The following is a 23,821-nucleotide window of genomic DNA, read 5'->3' as shown; positions in this document are numbered from 1 at the left end:
AGCCAAAATATCTGAGTATTGGGGTAATAACTTGGTAACCAGACTACTGAGTGGCAGCTGGGGCTGGTCCGTGTAGATGTCCTAGAAGCTGGATTAGAGCGTGCTCCAAGGCCTCAGATGGTATTGGGTGAGTGTTGGGCTGTGTACCCTGGAAACTGTTTAAAAAATAGGCACACTCTGAAGCAACCATTCAAATAAAAACCTTGCTCATGGCTCATCTGCTTACAGCTGTGACTCAGTGGGTAGTATTCTCACTCTGCGTCAGAAGGTTGTGGGTTCAAATCCCACTACCAAAACTTGGGAACAAAAATCTAGGCTGACAACTCAGTTGCAGTACTGAGTTGTAATGCTGTTGTCTTTCAGATAAGTTGCTAAACTGAGGTCCTATCTATCCTCTTGACTGGATATAAAAGATCCCTGACACTATTTTTTGAAGAGTAGGGGAGTTTTCCCTGGTGTCCTAGCCAGTAATTATCCCTTGATCAACATCACAAAAACAGATTGTTTGTGGGAGTTTTCTGTGTGCAAATTAGCCGCTACATTATGCAGTGAATGTACTTCATTGGCTGTAATGCACTTGGAGAAGTCCTGCAGTCATGAAAGGTGCTGTAGCAATGCAAATCTTTCTATTTAAAACCCAAATGCAGTGGTGGTGCAAGATTGATAGCTGTAGTCCCTCTTTGTTGCTGTTGATTTGACAATGTGATCCTGTTGGAGTGAATAAACCATGAGAGGAGCCCCTTGAGTTGCACCATGCACATGCCACAACTTCTCCAGCCCAGATGCAACCCATTCTAAAGAGACCAAAGGCAGAGGGGGGGGCGGGGCTTTGGGACGGTACCATTCAACCCCTATCAAGAGGGAGGAACGATAGGAAGTGCAACTCCCCAGTTGCATTTATATTCGCGTGCATTGCAAAACACCCTTAAACATTTTGTTGATTCTCCAAGAAATATCAGCATATCCTTTAAGTACATCTATATTTGAGACTGGTAGCAATTGCTATTGATTTGAGTTGTAGGGCAGGCTACAGAATCCCCTCCTCTGCTCCAGGAGAATGGTTTCCCCCAACTATTAAAGGGCCGGCTCGTGCACTCAGTTGGTCTTTCATTCACTTTTTTAAAAAAAAATTCTTCCGCTTGTTTCTTTTAAGTGTCGCATTTAAACGTGGGAACCTACCTGGCTCTTAATTTAATTCGGAGGGCAGAAAGTCAAGACATACACAAAAGTAATGAAGACCATTATTGCAGCCCATTCAGGCATCTTAAGAGGTAAGTGCAGATCTTTGCAATGTACCTTTGTTTTCTTTTTCTCTCTCCTCTCCCTTTTTTTATTTGTCTTTTTAAGTGATTTTTTTTTCTCTTTGCAAATGATGTTTCAGTGGCTTACATTCAAATGTGTGGGGTAATTTTACTCCTCTGCTGCTGCTGCAAGGTTGGGTTAAGTGCTTCCTAAGGTGCACTAACACTGGGGGTAAGTGGGCGCAACAGTACTGTAAGTTGCTGGATGAAATCCCAAGTTAGATCCTGATGTGACTTTGGAAGGGGAGTGGTATGGATTTTTAAGTGTGCAGATGCTGGATTTCTTGGATGCTTTATAAACTTGACCCAGAGAGGATTTTAATAGACAGCGAGTACGCATAATCCTATCTCTGCTCTCCACACATAGCTTACTGTTTGGAAGTGGAGCACTTGTTTGGAGCACTATTGGATTCGACTGTCCTAATAGAAGCAAGCCTGGCTGCACATAGTTACTGTACCTACTAAAGATTGCCTCTCCCTCCTTCCTTCCTTCAATTTTGTGCCTGTTGTTAAAATGCCTGTAGTCTGTTTTTGCATTCCGATTGTAAGAATGTCTTGGCTCAGTGGCCACTTCTGAGTTCGAGAAGGTTTCTGCGTCCAAATCCTACTGAAGAAAGAGACTTGTGCACAAAATGCAGGCTGACACTTCCAGTGCGGCACTGAGGGAGTGCTGCGCTGTCAGAGGTGCCGTTTTACCTCGTTAAATTTCGAGGTCCGTTTGACATCTCCGCCCGGATGCAAGTGATCCCACGGCACAATTTTGAAGACGAGCAGGGGAGTATACCCCGGTCAATATTTATCCCTAGACCAATAATATGAAAGCAGATCATCACATTTTTGCTGTTTGTGAGGCCCTGTTGTGTGTAAATTGACCGTGCTTCCTACATTACAACAGCGACTGCACTTCAAAAGAACTTAATTGGCTGTAAAGTGCTTTGGGACATGAAAGTCACTGTACCACTGCAAGTCTTATAGATATAGGGCGGCGCAGTGGTTAGCACTGCAGCCTCACAGCTCCAGCGACCCGGGTTCAATTCTGGGTACTGCCTGTGCGGAGTTTGCAAGTTCTCCCTGTGTTTGCGTGGGTTTCCTCCGGGTGCTCCGGTTTCCTCCCACATGCCAAAGACTTGCAGGTTGATAGGTAAATTGGCCATTAGCAATTGCCCCTAGTGTAGGTAGGTGGTAGGGAAATATAGGGACAGGTGGGGATGTGGTAGGAATATGGAATTAGTGTAGGATTAGTATAAATGGGTGGTTGATGGTCGGCACAGACTCGGTGGGCCGAAGGGCCTGTTTCAGTGCTGTATCTCTTTAAAAAAAAAATTAAGCCATTCAAGTTATTTTGCAGTTTGATTGAAAAAAAAAATTACATTTTAACTGTTTATTTCATCCCTCCCCGTCCCAGCTCAAAGGTATTATGTGATGAGTGAGAGAGTCGGTTTTGTTTTTCATATCAGTTAGTGAAGTTAACTTCTGAAACTTGACTGTATGTGGTAGTGATCTTGCTCCAATAGATGTTTCGTATATGCCTGACTGTGGCCCCATGGCTTATTTAGTCCAGTGGCACCGTTCTACTTCAAAGTAGGTACAAGTGTCTCTTTGTGAACTCCAAGGTAAATTATTTTATTATTGACTTGTTTAATGGGCCAGTAATGGAAGTTTTATGGCCTTGATAATGACCAGGGCCATTTGTTTTCCAGTTTTGTGGGATATGGGTAGTGTTCCAGAATGGGATTTCCAAAGCACCATGGAAAGTCCCATATTCCCACGTAATAAAAAAAAACTCTTGTTCAGTTTGTATATTTAGCAGTTGCTTTTACTACTAGGCAAGATCACACTTTATTTCTTTGTATTTTACAGGGTACCAGCCATGGCTCAGTGGGTAGTGTTTTTGCCTCTGAGTCAGAAGATTGTGGGGTTCAAGTCCCACTCCGGAGACTTGAGCCCCACAATCTAGACTGACACTCCCAGTGCCAGTACTGAGCGCGGTGCTAGCTTTCAGATGAGACCCAGAGGCCCTGTCTGAACCATAGAAAAGTTATGGCACAGAAAGAGGTCATTCAGCCCATTGTGTCTACGCTGGCTGAAAAAACTAGCTGCCCAATCTAATCCACCACCCCCTGCCCCCTTCCAGCAACTGGTCTGTAGCCTTGCAGTATACAGTCTGCCCCCATTTTAAAAAAAAAACATCCAACAGCGACTATTTTGAAGAAGGGCTGTTTGTGGGAACTTGCTATTTGTAAATTGAATGCTGTATTTCCTACATTGTGAAATACATTGAAAAGTACTTCACTGGCTGAGGTCATGAATGGTATTCTATAAATATATTGTGTAAATATATTTGTCCTTTCCTTTTCTTTTTGTTTTAATGGGAAATGTGATCCTAAGAAACATTAGTTTACAAAATCAAAGCTAATAAAAGTACCTTTGACTTATTCAGGTCCTGTGGCTCTGTTGCTTAATAGTGATTTTTTTTTAGCATTTATTAAAGAGACATGTTTTTTTGGAAGGAAGGGGCTAAGGAACATAGAAAGCAGCAACATGAGACACAGTGTAACTTGTGCTCCGCTACTAAGCAGAGCTTGGCTCCCCAGTTCATAAGATCATAAGAACTAGGAGCAGGAGTAGGCCGTCCGGCCCCTCGAGCCTGCTCCGCCACTCAATAAGATCATGGCTGATCTTTTCGTGGACTCAGATCCACTTACCCGCGCTCCCACCGTATCCCTTAATTCCTTTATTGTTCAAAAAGATATCTACCTTAGCTTTAAAAACGTTTACTGAAGAAGCGTCAACTACTTCACTGGGCAAGAAATTCTATAGATTAACAACCCTTTGGGTGAAGAAGTTCCTTCTTAATTCAGTCCTAAATCTACTCCCACTGATCTTGAGGCTATGCCCTCTTGTCCTAGCTTCACCTGCCAGTGGAAACGTCCTCTCTACTTGTATCTTATCTGTTCCCTTCATAATTTTATATGTTTCTATAAGATCCCCCCTCATTCTTTCTGAATTCCAATTAATATAATCCCAATCTACTTATTCTCTCCTCATAAACCAACCCCCTCAACTCCAGAATCAACCTAGTGAACCTCCTCTGCACCCCCTCCAGTGCCAGTACATCCTTTCTCAAGTAAGGAGACCAAAACTGCACACAGTACTCCAGGTGCGGCCTCACCAGTACCTTATACAGCTGCAACATAACCTCTCTGCTTTTAAACTCAATCCCTTTAGCAATGAAGGACAAAATTACATTTGCCTTCCTAATTACTTGCTGTACCTGCAGACCAACCTTCTGCGATTCATGCAGAATGGCGAGTGGGCTGACTGATGCACTGATTAACATAGGCTCAGTACATCGGATGTTGTGCTCACAGTCGACCAGTGTCTTCGTTGTAGGGAAGTTAAGTCATGTGGGTGAAGGCAAAAGTTGCTTCTGTAAAAGATTCCATGATATGAGGAAAAAGAAACAGGACAAGATAACTTGCCAAGCCATTCCCCCTTATAAATCAAAAGGCAGGCGGAGGGGGCAAAATTCCTCAAGGAGAGCAATCTGCTTTGGGCAAGCAGTTTGCACCTATCCCACAGTATCGCATACCTGTTCTTCGAATACAAGGTTATAATCATCATCATCCCAGTTTTGCTGAGTAGTTTTCCAATTTATTTAAAGATTTGCATTTATATATTGCCTTTCATGACCTCAGGACATGCCAAAGTGCTTTACAGCCATGAAGTACTTGAAGTGTAGTCACTATATGTAGGACATGCAGCAGCCAATTTGTGCACAGTAAGCTCCCACAAACAGCAATGTGATAATGACCAGATAAGCTGTTTTAGTGATGATTGCGAGATAAATATTGGCCAGGACACCAGGAAGAACTCCTCTGCACTTCTTCGAAATAGTGCCAGGGGTTCTTTTATGTTCACCTGAGGACAGACCTGTTTAATGACCCATGGAAAAGATGGCACCTCTGACAGTGCAGCACTCCCTCAGTACTGCACTGGAGTGTCATCCTAGATTTTTGTGCTCAAGTCTCTGGAGTGGGACTTGAACTGACAACCTTCCGACTCAGGTCTGGGTGTTACCCACTGAGCCACAGCTGACACTGTGTAAAACATTTATTCAGTATCTTTCATCTCATGTACTTGGTTATTGTCAATTCTGCTCCACGGTTTACTCTTAATCAGGGAGAGGAGGAAAGTGAGATCAGATAGGAAGATAATGCTTTCTTTTAAATATTGTAGTAGGGGGAAGAGGTCTGCTCGAAGGAGGAGAGACTTGAAATTCTTCTGTCGCTGTTGCCAATGGCAATATGCACTGTTCCCCATTGGCTGTGCATTGGCAGCAACTTAAAATACAAGAAACTGAGCATCATTGAGATGAAAATGAGTGCAGCTCCAATGACACTCGAGAAATTCAACACAATCCAGGACAAAGCAGCCCGCTTGATTGGCACCCCATCCACCACTGCCAACATTCACTCCCTCCACCATTGGAGCACAATGGCTGCAGTGTGTATGATCTACAAGATGAACTGCAGCAACTCACCAAGGCTCCTTTGACAGTACCTTCCAAACCCGTGACCTCTACCACTTAAAAGAACAAGGGCACTAGGCATGTGGGAACAGCATCACCTCCAAGTCCCCTTCCAGTCACACCCAATCCTGACTTGGCGATATATCTCCGCTCCTTCATTGTCACTGGGTCAAAATCATGGAACACTCTAACAAGACTGTGGATGTACCTTCACCACTCAGACTGCAATGGTTCTGGAAGTTGGATCCCCACCACCTTCCCACGGGAAATTAAGGATGGGTAATAAATGCTGGTCTTGCCGGTGATACCCACGTTCCATGAATGAATAAAAAATGTTGCTCTACAAATTTATCTGAGGCTTTCTGTTGACAGAAATTCGGGCATTAATCCTCTGCTTTTGTACCCTCCTCAAAACACCTCCCACCCGCTCCAAGACTGAGTCATTTAAATCCCACTGTGGTACAATGGCACTGTGACGTGCAATGCTGCAAATGGAAACATTTAAGGTCGAGGAAGAAAGCTTCTGCAATTGTGCTAAGGTGTTATCCATGGGTTAGTTGGCGTGTCCCTGTGTCTCTTCTGAGTCAGAAGGTTGGGGGTTCAAACCCAGAGACTTAAACCTGTAATCTAGGCTGTCACTCCGATGCAATACTTGAGGGAGTGTTGTACTGCCGGAGGTGTCGTCTTTCAGCTGAGATATTAAACTGCGGCTCAGTCTGTCGTCCGGTGCATGTGAAAGATCCAAAGGTATTATTTTGAAGACGGGAAATTCTCCCCTGTGTTCTGCACAGTATTTATCCCTCAACCAACATCACTTAAGAAAAAAATAAATATCTGCTCATTGTCACATTGCTGTTTGTGGGAGCTTGCTGTGCACAAATTGGTTGCTGTGTTTCCCGCATTACAACAAAGACTACACTTCAAAAGCACAACATCAGCTGTAAAGTGCTTTGGGGCATCCTGAGGTAATGGAAGGTGCTATGCAAATGCAAATTCTTTTGGTCTTTCAATTCTTTTCTTGTGCTTACTGCAATAAGGAAATCCTTGTAGAATTGACTGAATTCTACTGTATGGGGTTTTCTAATGCACCCAAAGTGAAAAGAATGTGTTCCCAGGCCAACTCCCTACGTGATATCTGAAGAGGTCAAAGGACTGTAGCAAGGACATTCTCTCCAGATACTAACACAATAAGACCAATGCAAACAAAAAAAGCCCATCTATTGTTTAAAGCTGCTTTTGTGGTGTTATGTCCACCTACTCTCTTCAACCTTTGCTCCTCATCCCAAACAAGCTGAGACTAAAACTGCAAACGCTTTGTTAAAGTCAACTGAGATGGATGGAAGATTTGCAATTTGGGACCAGGATGACTGAATAGTCTAGGGTAGACACTCCAAATCTCTCCTCTAAGACGCTGCTTAAAATCTACCTCTCTGAGCAAGCATTTGGTCACAATGGATGGTAGGACCCTAGGATGTTAAGAAGGTCAGAGGGACCTTGGTGTGCTTGTCCATAGATCACTGAGGGCAGTGGCACGGGTAGTTGAGAAGGTATATGGGATACTTGCCTTTCTTGGCCGAAGCATGGAATGTAGGAGCAGGGAGGTTATGAGGGAGCTGGGTAGAATGCTGGTTGGGCTGCAGCTCAGGTACTGTGCGCAGTTCTGGCTGCCATGCTGTAGGAGGGATGTGATTACGCTGGAGAGGGTGCAGAGGAGATTTGCTGGGATGTTGCTTGGGCTGGAGCATTTCAGCTGTGAGGGGAGACTGGGTGGGCTGGGGTTGTTCTCCTTGGAGCAGAGGAGGCTGAGGGGGTACATGATTAAGGTATACAAAATTGAGTGGCATAGATGGGGTAGATAAGAAGAAACTTTTTCCCTTTAGCGGAGGTGTCCGTGACCGGGCGGCATAGATTTAGGGTGAGGGGCGGGAGGTTTGGAGGGGATTTGAGGAGAAATTTTTTCACACAGAGGGTAGTTGGAGTCTGGAGCACACTGCCTAGGGGGGTAGTTGAGGCAGGAACCCTCACAACATTTAAGAAGTATTTAGATGAGCACTTGAAACACTGTGGCATACAAGGCTATGGGCCAAATGCTGGAAAATGGGAGTAGAATAGATAGGTGCTTGATGGCTGGCATGGACACAATGGGCCGAAGGGCCTGTTTCTGCGCTGTATAACTCCGACTCTATGACTTGTCCTAATGACCCCTCCCTTCGCTCAGTGTCTGATTAGGCTCCTGTGATGTTTTACTCTGTTAAACGTGCTATATAAATACAAGTTGTACTAGGTCGAACTTGCATTGAAACTAGAATTCTTTCCCATTTTTTTATTTTCATGAGTAGTTCCATGTTTAATGGCTTCTCTATCCTGTGATGGGATTATGAATTTAGGTGGAAGAGGAGTTGGTTCATGACACAAGGCGCAATGGACTTGTCACTTCTGCAACTGTACTGAGGGCTGCAAGTAATCAAGGCCAAGTTGCGTTAGGTTGGGAATGTGCAATGGCAGTGTTTGTGTTTTGGTGCAGTTCCAAAACCATGAATATGCCAACAGATTCGGCAAAGTCCTCACCTCTCTCTTTAATTAAAAAAAAAAATCCTTGGTAGTGGAGAGGGACAGAAATTGGGATATTGAAGGGGCACTTACTTTTGTAAAAATATTGGCTTTTGTTTTTTTTTGCTCATATGTAGTGTGCAACTGATTTTGGTATTGTGTTCTGACAGGATTTCCATGTGTGTTTTGAGACTCTTTGCCTTCCTGCTGTGCTGTATGATTCTTTCAGCTCACCGCACCTGTGGCAGTTCACTGAAAGAGCTACCAAATAATTCCATTTTTTCCCCCCCCACCCCCCCCCCCCCAGCTGTTTCCCCTTAGCCCTGCAAATGTTCCCTTTTCAAGTATTTATCCAATTCCCTTTTGAAAGTTACTATTGAACCTGTTTCTTCCATTCCTTCAGGCAGTGAATTCTGGATCACAACAACTTTATCCCTCTTAAGTTATAATTTGAGTGAGTGTAGAATTGTGATTAAATTCTATCCAGATAATTTTGACAGAGTGCTTTCTCTTATAATTTACACCTTACATCTTGCATTAATATAGCGCCTTTCACAACCTTCGAGCATCTCAAACAATTTATAGCCAATGAACTACTTTTGAAGTGTAATTTCTATCATAATGCAGGAAACATGGCAGCCAATTTGCACAGCAAGATCCCACAAACAGCAGTGAGATAATGACCAGATAATTTGTGGTGTTGGTTAAGGGATAAACATTGGACCAGGAGACTAGGGTGAACTCCCCTGCTCTTCTTCGAAATAACGGAAGGTTGATGAAGGGAAAGTGATGGATGTTGTCTATCTGGATTTTAAGAAAACATTTGACAAAGTACCACATAAAAAGCTGGTTAACCAAATTGAGGCTGATGAAATAGGAGGGTCAGTGTCAGCTTGGATAAAAAAATTGGCTTAAAGATAGAAAACAGAAAGTGGTGGTAAGTGGTTGCTTTTCAGACTGGAGGATGGTGGACACTGGTGTTCACCAGAGGTGAGGGTGTAGCAGACTGTGAGGAAGGTACCAACCAACAGCAGCCAGAGACAGATAGGCTGGCGGAATGGGCTGACAAGTGGCAGATGGAAATTTAATATACAGAAGTATGAGGTGATGCATTTTGACAGAAGGGATAGAGAGAATCAATATAGACATAATGGCACAGTTCTAAAGAGTGTGCAGGGGACAGAGGGACCTGGAATTCATGTGCGTACAACTTTGAAGGTGACGGGCCATATTCAGAGAGTAGTTAACAAAGCATATGGGATCTTGGGTTTCATAAATAGAGGTATTGAGTACAAAAGCGACATTATGCTTAAACTTTAAAGCTCTGGTTAGGCCACAGCTAATGTATTGCATCCAGTTCTGGTCACCAGGCTTCAGGAAGGATATGAGGGTCCTTGAGAGTGTGCGGAGGAGATTTGCCTGAATGGTTCCAGGGATGAGGGATTTTAGCTACAAGGTTAGGTTGGAGAAGCCGAGCTTGTTCTGCTGGAGCAAAGGAGATTGAGAGGAGATTTGATGGAAGTATACAAGATTATGACTGGTTTAGATAAGGTAGACAAAAGCTGTCTCCATTAGCTGATGGTGCAAGGACTAGGGCACACAGGTTTAAGGTTTTGGGCAAACAATGCAGGTGTGGGGGTGGGGTGCTGGCATGAGCAAGAACTTTTTTTATGTAGTGAGTGGTAATGACCTAGAACTCGTCCCCTTGTGATAGTGGTGGAAGCAGAGACAATCTATGATTTCAAAAGGAAATTGGATGGTCATTTGAAGGAACTAAACTTGCAGGGCTATGGGGTACAGTGGGGAAATGGGACTGACTGGATTGCTCTACTGAGAGTCGGCATGGACTTGATGGGCCAAATGGCCTCCTTCTGAATTATAATAATGAACCTGATTCTATGACTTCACCTGAGAGGGCAGACAGGACCTTAGTTTAACGTCTCATCTGAAAGACGGCACCTCCAAAAGTGTAGGGTCCCCTCAGGTTTTTGTGCTAAAGTCACTGGAGTGCAACTTGAACCCACAACCTTCTGACCACCACTGCCTGCCTCATGGCTAGCACTCAAGAATGATAGAATCAATGCTTTGTATTCAGTCCTGATACAATGGCAACAAGAAGAATAAAATAATTTTGTTTCTTTGTACAGTGCTTTGTGTTGAGACAATAACTTTTTTTTTGGGGGGGGTCACCTTTTAATGAAAGAACTGAAGAAGCATCTGCAAAATTTAATCCTGTTTGCTTTGGGGGTTTTTTTTTACAAAGAAAGGGAGCGTATTCTGTCCGTTAGTTGCAGTGTTGTGACTGTGGGAGTATCACCCATGGAATGTGTGGTCGGGATTGAATAATGTTGATCGTGATGTTGGAGATTCTGGGGCTCTTACAATAGCCCGTGGAAGTGTTTAGACCCGTTGTTTACAGCAGTTTGTGAGAGTTTGTGGTTGTCAACTTTGTCAATAATTAGTTGAGCATTTTTTCCCCAAGCTTGTGCTTTGAAATAATATGGCAAACAGTGGGGCTGAATTTAATGAGCCTACCACTAGTCCTGGCAGCAGGCCCGGAAGTGGGCAGCGTTACATGTGCGGCCATGCCACTGCGATTACACGGCGGGCAGCCATGTAGCATAATGAAGGCACTGGTCACCCCTAATCACGTGGCAGGAGCGGGAGGCAAGACAGCGATTACGAGGTCAGCTGACAGCGGATCAGGTGCTGGCATCATCTTTAAAAGCCTGGTAGACCAGCCGTGCAGTCAATAGAAGCTCTGTGTACTGTCAAACTTTACAGCACTCTTTCCTACACCACCCAAACCCCCTAGGAAAAGTGGACATGATGGCTGAGGGTAGACCAAGGGTGGCCTCATGCTTCACTGCAGATTCCCCTCCAGGCTGCAAGGCAAAGGCGGGAGGTTCGCTTTCCCAGCGATGGCAAGAAGAGGTCCTCCCGCCTGACCAAACAAGCCTGGGTGGAGATCGCTGAGGAGGTCGCCGGCGGTGGGGTCACCTGACTCAATTGGGTCCAGTGCAGGAAGAGGGTCAATGACCACCTGCGTTCAGCCAATGTGAGTTGTTTGTTCCAATGCTCTTTTTGGGGTTTGCATATGACTTCAAGGCAAGTGGTGTGATTTGGTGAGGGTACCACTACCAGCGTGATGGCAGTGAGGTTATAACCTCATCATGACAGATGCATGGCTGCATCTGGGCCACACGCCACCTTCATTCATATCTCACCCCCCAGTAAATGCCACGACAGCGTGTATCATCACGATGTGTATCAGATCTCAGTTGGGGATGGGGCCTGTAGTAGCAGAGCTGTCATGGTGATACTTATGCCAATTTATAATTTCTCCAACCTCTCTCTTCCAGGAGAAAAGGGCGCATAACATGAGAGAAGTGGCTAGGACTGGTGGAGGGGTCCCTGACATTCGTCCTCTAAGCCAGATCGAGAAAGAGGCTTTAGAACTGGTGGGGAGCCAGGGTGGACATGCAGTATCTGACAGGGAGGCTGGAGTCCCTGCGCAAGACAGTGGTTATTGCGATTCATCGAAATATTCATGAATTATGGAGAACTACCGCAGGCACGTTTGGCATTATGGAATATATGTAGCCTAACCCACACTCGTTGCTGTTCTCTCATGCAGGTTATTGTGTGCAGGAGACTGCAGCCACAGGAAGAGGACCACTCACAGGATGCACCGTCCTGCACCTTCCTCCAGCGCAGATACTTTCACCTCGGTGGGTAATTAATCAGCATTAGAATCAGTGTCACAAGCTGGTGAGAGCACTGCACATGCACCAGAGCAACTGGCTGAGGCTGAGACAGCTGAGGCCTCTGACAGTCAGAAGACTGTGGTTGGCCTGGCCCATGCTGAGCCTCTGGTCTTAACAACACAGGACATGCTGGAGTTTCAGGGAACGATTAAGCAACATCTGCCAGAGGCCATGCACAGCCATGAGAAGAAGATGGAGTCCATCCATGCCTCGGGTGCTGCCATGTCCCAGGCATACGCGCACACGGCTTCCTCCATCGAGAGGTTGGTCACCCTCATGGAGAGCCACACCATCCATCGCCTTGGCCATGAGCTTGACGCAGAGAGATTCCAGCAAGCCTTGAAAGGGAGGAGAAGAGGCTGGCCTCCACAGATGGGAGCTCCCCTTGGGGTACTCGGTGTGTGGACACCGGCTCCTCAGGTCCCCTGCCCATAGGCAGGAAACCCTCAGACAGCCTGGGCACTCCAGGCCTCGGGGCCCAGAGGATGGCTGCTGAAGTCATCTCAGGCCAAGGGCGTCCTGATCAGTAGCCTGCCTCCAACACAGCTGTTAGCACAGCGGTCACACCATGTAGGAGTACCTGCAAACGTATTAAGAAAAGCATCTAGCACTTGGGGATTCACGGCATTGCAAATTTGTTCATTGGAATTTAATTAAATGTTCTTTTGTGCCAATCAGTAGCCATCATTGTGTGAAACCATGCCTTAATTGAGCTTCTGAATTCCACCCTGCCCCTTAGTGCAGTGTGACGACAGCTCTCGTTATCATGGCAATGTGACTGCAGATCTCATTAACCAATGTTCTCCCATGGGCACTAGCACACATTGCAGCTGGTCGGATTCAGGAAAGACGGATGGAAAGGAGGTGGCTGAAAGCAGGTCATTGAGGTTGTTTCTTGCCTCCTTTGTGCGTTGCTTGACATGTCTGGCCTCCGTTTCTGTGTTCTCATCATCCATTGCTGCTTACTCCTGTCTCTTCTGTGCGTCCTCCTCATTGGATGATGATTGACGCTCATGCATATCCTCCTCCTGTAAGGTCTCCTGCCTCTGCAGTACTAGATTGTACAGAGCATAGCAGACCACCATGATGCACGAGACCCTCGCTGGGGCATACTGCAGGGATCCACTAGATAGATCAAGGCAGTGGAACCTCCTAAACCCTTGCAGAGCCCTTGAAACACACACGCAACCCCCTTGCAGAGTTCGCATCAACAGAGGAACAATAGCCTCCGAACTCCCCCACCACTTCCCCTATGCTGCAATGGTCAGGATACCTCCCTGTCGTGGCATTGAGGTCTCTCTCCTTGGTGCCACCAGCTTTTAACGGTCGCAAGAGGAGGCGGTGGCGTAGTGGTAATGTCGCTGGGCTAGTAATCCAGAGGTCCAGGCTACTGCCCTGGGGACACTGGTTCAAATCCCAACACAGCAGCTGGTGGAATTTAAATTCAATTAATAGAAGTCTGGAATTGGTTACTTTCATGGTTACTGAGACTATCATCGGTTGTCTTAAAAAAAAAAGTGACCTGTTAATACTGGGTCTTTCTGTCAGTGTGTTAGAAGCCAGTTTTCCGAGTATTGATCTGCTTTCCGTACAGCTGGATATTGGTGAGTATGCATGGTATATGTGGATATTAGTGCTTATGTCATTGCACCAGCATCTCCTGCGGTCTTGAGTTCAAATCCTTCCACAGTAAATTGTCAAAGTAAATTTACGTAGAATTTCCTTTTTCAGCAGTCTATTTGTCCCAATAGGTCTATGCTAGTCTTTATGCTTTACACAAGCTTCCTTCTACCACATCTAATCCTATCTGCATGCTATTCTACCACTTTCGTAATGTGTTTATCTAGCGTTCCCTTTAAGGGCATCTATGCTATTTGCTTCCACTAGTTCATATGGTGCAAGTTTCACATTCTAACCATCTCTGGGTAAAGAACATCCTCCTAAATAATTTTTTGCGACCAGGTGAGGAAGGGGTCTCGGGCTCCCCTCTTGCCCCTTTCCTGGTTTGGCAATAACAGGGTTTATCTTTTCAAACATTGTTTTTAGCTTAACACCTCGGGGAGTCTTTGCTCACTGCTCTCTAATTGTAATTGCAAAATGAACCAACCAGACCGGTTTTCTTAGGTTTAAACAAGAAAGATGTAAGTTTATTAGCCTTATCACTCTAATTCAGTTAAAATTACTAAAATATGCGACGCAACCACGCTAGCATGCATACGAGACAAACACACAGACAAGTAGATAGAGGGGGAGAAAGAATTAAGGGGGTGGTTTGGAGTAGTAAATGGAATTCAGTTACTGGGTGGAAATAGCCTTGATAAAAGCTGAAGTCTTGGAGTTCTCACTGGACCCAGTGCACAATTTCCAACTTGCTTCTCTAGTACCAGAAGGCTGAAGAAGTGCTCTGTCTTGAGGCTTAAGCTGCTGCCGTGGGTCTCTGGGACTTTGCAAGAGAGAGGGGGAGAGACCTTCCTTCTCTTTTGTCTTCAAATTACAGACTGCCCAAATCTTTTCTGTGAGGCACAATTCAAACAGTTCCCAGTCTGGCCAGCAGGTAAGTCATGTGACCATCTTTTTGTTTGAAATAGCAACTTCTGCGAGGGTTGTTGATCCTCAAAGTTCGCCAGTCATATTCAGTGGGGTGTGGTGCTCTGGCTCTTACACATACAAAGGTTGATTATTATGATTGCCCAGACCAGTTTTGTTAATTGAATCAGTGAGCACTCCCACTTTCTCTCTCTTTAACTGTCTCTCAGAATGCAAATGTGCAGCCATGCTTCAGCTGTCCAACTCTGGTCTTTTTTAAACATGTTCTGTGCAATGTCCAGCAAAAGGGTTCAAGTGGTGGACTATCTGACGAAATTAATATGTTTCTATTTGGCAGGTGTGGTTTCCGTCACAAATTTGTTAGTGACCGTTATATCTATAGTCCCTAGTTCTGGTCGTCTTCTCTACATCTACCCTATCAAAACCCTTCATAATTTTGAATTTCTATCAGGCCACCCTTCAGTTGTCTTTTTTTCTGGGGAAAAGACCCTAAGCCTGTTCAGCCTATCCTGATGGTTCTAACCTCTTAGTTCTGGTATCATCTCATAAATCATTTGTGCACTTTCTCCAGTGCCTCTTTATCCTTTTTGTAATATGGGAACCAGAACTGCGCACAGTACTTCAAGCGTCTGCCCAAGGTTCTACCAAGGGTCAGCAACATGTCTGTACACAGATACCAGTGTGTGTGGTAAACAAAAATTTAGGTCTGTGGTAATTTATTCAAAAAAAAATACAACTTGCAACTGCTGAAAAAGACAGGATTTATTGGTGTGCATATCGCACTGCAGATGGACTAGATTTGGTTTCTGCTTCTCCCTGTAAACTGACCATGAAGCCAAGATTGTATACTAGTTATGTTTACTGTAGAATCTTGATACTGAACCAAAGAAGCTTTGTTATCCAATCAAAGTGTTAGCTACGTTCAGTTTTTTCACTTTATTTTTCTTACCCATGGGGGGGGAAAACCATGGCATCGAATTTGGAAAAAAGATTGTTCAATCCAACTTGGGAAGGGGAATATTTCATTTTCAAAAGACCCAGAGATTGTTTTATGGAGTGAGCAAGATGTAGCCAAGTAACGAAATAGCTCAAGTCAACTGTTGCTCGCAACCGTGAATCTGCGGCAGCGAAGTGCATTCAAAAACAGTTAAAATAAGTTGAACTTATTATTAGCTTGCTAGATAACTAGGTCAGCTAGCTAGCCGCTTTTTCCAGTGTGGAAAATTATTTTCTATTTTACTGACTTGACAGTTACTTCATCCTGTTTGTTATCGCAGTATGGTTTAGTTCATGCTAATGCAATATTAGCACATCGTGTAGCTAGCACTGTTCTCCCAACAAAAGTAATTCGCATTGGCATTGCATACTGTTTTGCTTGCTAACTAACTAATACAGTTGTGCCGCTCTCCATTGATTGTATGTTTAGCTACTTTATAGGGAGAAATGTGTTTTAAATCGGACTGTTTTGATGGCATTGGGTTGGCTATACACCTTTTACATACAGATTAATTGACCCCACGTCCGTGGCGGAGTTCAAGAATTTTGAGAGTAGTCCGTTGTGCAACATGTTGGTGCCGATACCTGGGTTCTATGCAATTTTATCAAGACTTCCCTGCTTTCCAATTCTATTTCTCTAGAAATGAATACCATTTTTTTATGGCATTAACTTGTTTTACATGCAAAAGCCATTTTGTTGTAAAAACACAACTGCTTCACTTGAGGCGTGACTCCAGTCCTTTACTGACCTCTGAGGATGTCTGGCTAACTGTCCAGTTGTGAAGAAGGCCCATTGCCAACATACCCAGCCTAACCCTGATCTGGGGTTAATAAATGAGCCTTGTCAGCAATACCTACACCCTTGGAACAATTTTTGTTTTCACTGAAACTGGATTTAACAGGATCTGACTTATAAAGCTCACAAAAAAAAGACCCAATCATGTGATTTCATCTTGAGCAAACTTCATAAGTCCACTCTTTATATTTAATTAAAATAGAACTTTACAGCAATTTTTGTTTGTTTAAAAAAAATCAGGGACAGAAATGGATAACAAGTGTTTACTTATCAAAACTCAACCTGTATTATTCCAGGACTCTAGCAGAATCTTGTCAAACTATTACAGCTGTAACTTGCCCTCTGGCCTGGGGAAATCTTGGGTTGAGTTGGGGCCAGATCTGATTATTTGGCTATAGTTTCATCATAGATTTACAGCAAAGACACAGGTCATTCAATTCACCAGGTCTGTGCTGGTGTTAATACTCCACACAAGCCTCCTCCCATCTTACACTGTCAACATATCCTTTTATTCCTTTCTCATTCATGTACTTGTCCAACCTACCTTTAAATGCATCTGTGCTACTTGCCTCAACTATTCCTTGTGGCAGCAAGTTCCACATTCTAACCACTCTCTGGGTAAAGAGGTTTAATCTGAATTCCTTATTGGATTTATTAGTGACTATCTGGTATTCATAGTCCCTCAGGTGGAAGCATCTTCATGTCTGACCACCAAACTCTTCATAATTTTGAAGACCACTATCAGGAGGCTTGGCGAGTTGTTGCAGTGCATCTTGTAGATGGTACACCCTACCACCACGGTGTGCTGGTGGTGGAGGGAGTGAATGTTTAAGGTGGTGAATGGGGTGCAAATCAAGCTTTGTCCTGGATGGTCTCGAGCTTCTTGAGTGTTTTTTGAAGCCGCACTCATCCAGGCAATTGGAGAGTATTCCATTACATGAGGAGTCAGGAGGTGAGTTACTTGCTGCAGAATTCCCAGCCTCTGACCTGCTCTTGTAGCCACAATATTTATATGCCTAGTCCAGTTTGTTTCTGGTCAATGGTGACCCCAGGATGTTAATGATGGGGGAATTCAATGCTAGTAATGCTGTTGAATGTCAAGGGGGGATGATCATTGCCTGGCTCTTGAATAGTGCAAATGTTACTTGCCACTTTTCAGGCCAAGCCTGAATGTTGTCCAGGTCTTGCTGTATGTGGGCATGGACTGCTTCAGTATCTGAGGAGTTGCAAATAGTACTGAACACTGTGCAATCATCAGTGACCATCCTCACTTCTGACCATATGATGGACGGAAGGTCATTGAAGCTGCTGAAGATGATTAGGCCTAGGACACTACCCTGGGGAATGCCTGCTGTGATATCCTGGGGCTTAGACTTGGCAGGTGCAAGTCTAAGTGGGGTAGAGGAACAAAGGGATCTCTGAATACAAATACACCAATCACTCAAGTTACAAGCTAAGCACTGGGCTTTATTTCTAGAGGATAGAATTGAGAAGTAGGGAGGTTATGCTAAACCTGTATCGAACCTTGGTTAGACCACACTTAAAGTACTGTGTGCAGTTCTGGTCACCATATTATAGAAAGGATATAGAGGCATTAGAGAGGGTGCAAAGAAGATTTGCAAGGATGATACCAGTAATGTGTGGGTATACATATCAGGATTACCAGGGGGCACAGATTTAAGTGATTGGTGGAAGGATTAGAGGGGATGTGAGGAAAATCTTTTTCACCCAGAGGGTGGTGGGTGTCTGGAATTCACTGCCAGGAATGGTGGTGGAGGCAGAAACCCTCAATTCTTTTAAAAGGTACCTGGACCTGCACCTGACGTGCTATAACCTGCAAGGCTATGGACCAGGTACTGGAAAGTGGAATTAGATGGGGCGGCTAGTTTTTTTTCAGCTGGCACGGACATGATGGGCTGAATAGCCTCCTTCTGTGCTGTAATTTTTCTATGGTTCTAGGAAACGATTGGCAGGCCAGATCTCTTTTTTTTTCTCTTGGAGGAGGAACAAAGAAGGCTATGGGTTGACCTTATATAGGCCTTTAAAATTATTAAAGGCTCTGATAGAGTGGATCTAGAGAGAATGTCGTCTTTTGTTGGGAAGAGCATAAACCAGAGGCCATCAATATAAGATATTCACCAAGAAATAAAATGGGGAATTTGGATAAAACTTCTTAACCCATAGAGTGGTGAGAATGTGGAACTCGCTACCACAGGGAGTGGTTGAAGTGAATACTATAGATGTATTTAAGGGGAAACTAGATAAGCAAATGACGGAGAGGGTCATGATCGATTTAGATGAGGAAAGATGGGAGGTGGCTCGAATGGAGCATAAATGCCAGCAGGACTGGTTGGACTGAATGGCCTGTATCTGTGGCACATATCCTATGTAAAATCTAGTTAAGAGTTCAAACCTGCATTATGTCTCCTCAGGGCACTGATGCCCCTTTTCTAGAAAAATGATTTAGTTGCAAAATGCATAAGATTTTCAGAGTGATGGTCAAAGAGCAGGGAAATGGGGCTAATGTAATGGCTCCTTCAAAGAGCCAGCACAAGCACAATGGGCCAAATGGACTCTTTTTTTTTTCTACAAGCCTGCATTCCTCTTGTTCATTCCTGATTTTTCTATCACTCCAACATTAGTGGCAATGTCTTCTACTGCCTAGCCCCAAATCTCTCAAAAACCAAATCTCTAGAAATTCCTCCCTAAACCTCTCCACCCCTCTCCTATGATAAGACACTCCTTTAACAACTATTTCTTCACCTGTCCTAATATCTCCTATGTGGCTCGCTGGTAAAAATTTATCTGGCCACTCCAGTGAAGAGTTTTTGAACATCTTACTAAAGACGCTATATAAATGCAAGTTTGGTTATAACTACTACGACATATTTTTTGTAAATGTATAGCTTGGGTTATTCTGTTGTAGTGATTGTCCTGGTTAAAGCCATCAAAACATGCACTTGTAACTCTGGTCTTTGATTTTTGAATCGTGCTTTGTAACCATGGTAATGCTTTGCTACCATTCCATGTGACAGCTGATGCAATCTTAAATGTTGACATGACCCTGATTATTTCACACTATATATGCTCCCAGTGTCTGTGCCGTCGCTGAGCAGGTTTGAAATTAAAGTTGACTGTACAAAATCATTTACTGTGGTATCTGAATATTAGCCAAATAATGGGCAGCATCCTCTTCAGTGACTAGCTCAAGCTTATAGAATTATTTTTAAGAAAAAAAAAAGTAGTTATCATTCTACATAGAATCATGGACTGATACAAAAGGAGCTCATCGTGTCTGCATCAGCTGTTTGGTAGAGATATCCACTTAATCCTACACTCTCTGCTCCTTCCCCATAGCCCTTTAAATGTCTTTCCCTTCAAGTATTTATTGAATTCTCTTTTGGATGTTAGTTTTGAATCATCTTTCACCACCCATTCAGGGCATATACACCCATACAAATTATTTGCAACTTTGAATGAACCCCAGTTGTTCTCCTTAGAGAAGTATGAGGGGCCTGGACAGAGTAGACGGGGGAAAAAATGTTCCTGTTGGTGGTAGAATCACAAACCAGATGATGCCGATTTATGGTGACTGGGAAAAGAACCAAAGGCAACATGAGGAAGAATTTTTTACGTAGCAAGTGGTTAGGATCTGTAATAATCTGCCTGAGAGTGTGGTGGAGGCTGATGCAATCTTGGCTTTCAAAAGGGAATTGGATAAGTACCTGAAGAGAGAATTTTCAGGGCTATGGGGCAAGACAGGGGAGTTGTTCTTGCAGACAGCTGGCACAGGCTCAACAGGTCAAATGGCCTCCTTTTGTGTAGTCACCATTCTATGATTCTATAAATCTTGACCCACCACAAGAATCAGATTCAGTTGTGGGGGTTTGTTGGAGGGGTGGTGGTCGGGGGCGGTGGGAGGGGTTTGTGATCAACTTTTACTGTGGTGCCATTTACCAATTTTGCTCTGCTAGACAGCAGAGTTGAGGTCCACTGTCATTATGCCATCCGTCAAGCCCTTTAAAATGTAATGCAACATTTAGTTTTCTAAATGTTTTTCGGACCTTTTCACGAGCTTTCTTTCCAACTCAAGGCTGTTGACTGACTTGCTAATTCTTCAAAAATGCATATTATGTCTACCGCTGTTGTTTAGTCCTCATCGGAAGCAGCACAGTCCCTTGTCAACACATTGCACATTTGAATGTTGTATTTAAATGAGGGGAAACAATTGTAAGATAATTGGCAGAACCAAAGGGGAGATGAGGATAATTTGGTTTTTCTTTAGCCACTGAGTTATGATCTGGAATGTACTATCTGAAAGGGTGGTGGAAGTAGATTCACAGTAACTTTCCAAAGGCTATGGGATAAATCTTGGAAAGGAAAATGATTTCAGATTCTATGGGGAAAGAGCAGGGGGAGTGGGACTAATTGGACAGCTCTTTCAAAGAGCTTGCATAGGTACAATGGGCTGAATGGCCTCCCTCTGTACTGTTCAATCCTGAGTAATTTAAGGAGCGATCTGAAGAGGTGTCTAAAATGATACAGGATATCAAAATGATGAACATTACCAGGATAAATGAGAAATCTAGAACAAGGGGATATAAACTTAGAACATGAACTCAAACTGGTTAAAAGTTAATCTCGTGTAAAATTTCACACCAAGGACCACGACAATTTGAAATCTATTGCACCAGATGGATATTGATATAGCAAAGACAATTAACTTGTTTATAAGGCAAGGGATAACTTGGGAAATGGAGAGGGTATGGAGAAAACTAAGGGAAATTGCAAACTGACAGACTCGATGGGTCTACTTCTGCTGCAGCTTTTGCATTGGCTCTGTGGCAGTCAAAAAAATTCCTAGGAGAGAGAGCTCTTCGTAGGCTGAAAACTTGCAGTATCTTGCTCTCAACAAAGGTTTTTTTTTTAAAGCAGTCAGCTTTTTATTAAAGCGCAGTAAGGCTGTGGCTGTATTTCCAAAATGTTAGAGAAAAACTTGCATTTATACAATGCCTTTCATGATTCAGGATATCTCCAAGCCCCTTTGGCTCTATCACCAATTAAGCACCTTTTGAAGTGTAGTCACTGTTGTAATGTAGGAAACGCAGCAGCCAATTTGTGCACAGCAAGCTCCCACAAACAGCAATGTGGTAATGACCAGATAATCTCTGTTAGTAATGGTTCTCATAGAATGATACAGCACAGAAAGGTGCCATTTGGCCCATTGTGTCTATGCCAGCCTTTTGAAAGTGCTGTAATCTGCAAGGCTATGGACCAGATGCTGGAAGGTGAGATTAGATTTGGCGGCTAGTTTTTTTTCAGCTGGCACGGATGCGATAGGCTGAATGGCCTCCTTCTGTGCCATAAGCTTTCTATGGTTCTTTCCAATTAATTCCACTGCCAGTACTCTGCATAGCACGTTTAAATGCCTTTCTCTTCAAGGAGAACTCACCCCTGCTTTTCTTCAAAAGATGGGATCTATTGGGTCAGCCAAGAGTGCAAACACAGTCTTAGTTTAATATCTCATCTGAGAGATGGCATCTCCAACAGTACAGCATTTCCTCAGTACTGCACTGGGAGTGTCGGCCTTGATTTTGTGCTCAAGTCTCTGGAGTGGGGCTTGAAGTCACAAGCTTGTGATTCAGAGGTGAGTGTGCTCCCCACTGAGCCACAACTGACAACCTGATATTGCCAGAGTTCGAGAGGACAAGAAGTTGAGAGAGGTCTTGCATAAATGGACCATGTATTTAAGTGATGTTGGTAATTTACCAAATCTGATGCTATTGCTGTAATTGTAATCCTTTTTCACTCACTCTCGCCCTCACTCTCACATTGCAAGGCAATGAGAGTGGGAAGTTTCTGGAAGAAGGTCCAGTATCTGCTTGTTTGTTCAGAATGGATTAACTTGCTTTGGGGGAGGAGGGAATGTCTTTGTTCAAATAAAAGGAATCTGTCAAATGTGAAAAGTCTTAACTTTGTATTTGTGGTAGATTTTTGATATCAAGAATAAACTCTTAAAAGTCACTTCAGTATGGGTTTTAGATGTCATATTTACGTTGTGAGACCATTGGATATACTTGTGCAAGACTGAACGCAGTGACTCAATTGATCAGTCACCTTTTGTTTACAAAAGGTCAGTGACTCAGAACGGAACACGTAGCTTCAGCACTCTGCACTACGCTCTATTCCAAGACAGTTGCCACCATGCTGTTGGACTACTTGTCTGACCTTAAGTTAAGAATGAGCCAGAATTGCTGGCTTTCATCAAGGTTTAGTTCAAACATTATCCTGCACAGACCAGCTGCTGCTGAAGCTCTCACTTGTGCCTTTATTACCTCGAAACTCCGCTCTTTCCATGCTCTCCTGGCCAGTTTCCCACCCTCCATAAACTTTAGCTTATCCAAAACTCTGCTGCCCATATCCTAACTTGCAGCAACTCCTATCCACCCATCAACTCCCTGCTCGCTCACCTACATTGGCTCCCAGTCTGGAGAGCATTGGAGAGTTCTGCAGTGCATCTTGTAGATGATGCACACTGCAATTATTGTGCATCAGTGGCGAGGTGTGTACATTGGCTGCTGCATTTCCTACATTTCAACAGTGACTACAATTCGTAACACTTCATTAGCTGTAAAGCACTTTGGGACTTACTGTGGTCATGAAAAGTGCTATAGAAATACAAGTCTGTCTTTCTTTCACTGAGCAAAGCAATTGCTTGCCAAAATGCCAAGTGCAATTTCAAAATGAACCCATACGTGTAAAAATGATGGACTTACTATTTTTGTCTCATTCTTTTCTAGGAACTGGTGCAAGCATTCTCTCTGCCTTGAGTCACCTATCATCTCTCCCTTGGTTAGCGAGGTCCAAGATAGAACGACACTTGCAGATGATCTCAGTCTATCAGTGGGTTATAACTTTTTTAATTATGGGTAAGGTAATTCTTTCTAACAATCTTAAAGGTTTTCACTTTTTTAGTTGAAAACTGCTGGGTGTTCATCCAAGAATGGGCTGTTTATTCTAAGCAGTTGGGCAATTGAAGTGCCGACAAGGTTTCTGTGCAGGTTAAAAGGATGATGTCAACAGAGATTCCTCTGGATGTTTTGTTTGGCTACCTATTTGGATAATTTTTTATTATTTTAAATGGTTGATGGGAACATAAGAATAGGAATGGCCATTCAGCTCCGTAAACCTGTTCGGTCATTCATTTAGATTATTGCTGATCTGTATCTTTTAACTCTAACTATCTGCCTTGGTTTCATAATCCTTAAATACCTTTGCCTAACAAAAACAGAGTCCATAATGAGAAGACCCAAATACTTTTGTTCCTTGATAT

At 43.7% G+C, this 23,821-nt stretch overlaps 1 protein-coding gene across 3 annotated transcripts in view; it reads left to right on the top strand.

Annotated features, from left to right (window-relative positions):
• The first annotated feature begins 1,028 nt into the window (after window positions 1–1,028).
• Window positions 1,029–23,821, top strand: part of dgat2 (diacylglycerol O-acyltransferase 2) — a 71,113-nt gene continuing 48,320 nt past the window's right edge. The window contains exons 1-3 of one of the 3 annotated variants that reach the window (XM_068033079.1): window positions 1,029–1,271; window positions 11,745–11,956; window positions 23,289–23,417. In XM_068033079.1, coding sequence (XP_067889180.1) covers window positions 11,863–11,956; window positions 23,289–23,417 — 223 coding nt within the window. In that variant the 5' untranslated portion in view covers window positions 1,029–1,271; window positions 11,745–11,862. The remainder of the gene's footprint in view (window positions 1,272–11,744; window positions 11,957–23,288; window positions 23,418–23,821) is intronic. The other 2 variants (XM_068033077.1, XM_068033078.1) reach the window with 2 other exon arrangements.

This window comes from Heterodontus francisci, chromosome 6, assembly GCF_036365525.1.
Source record: "Heterodontus francisci isolate sHetFra1 chromosome 6, sHetFra1.hap1, whole genome shotgun sequence".
Lineage (NCBI taxonomy): Eukaryota > Metazoa > Chordata > Chondrichthyes > Heterodontiformes > Heterodontidae > Heterodontus > Heterodontus francisci.
Note: the sequence above shows the minus strand (reverse complement) of the source record. Positions and strands in the feature narration are given on the sequence as shown.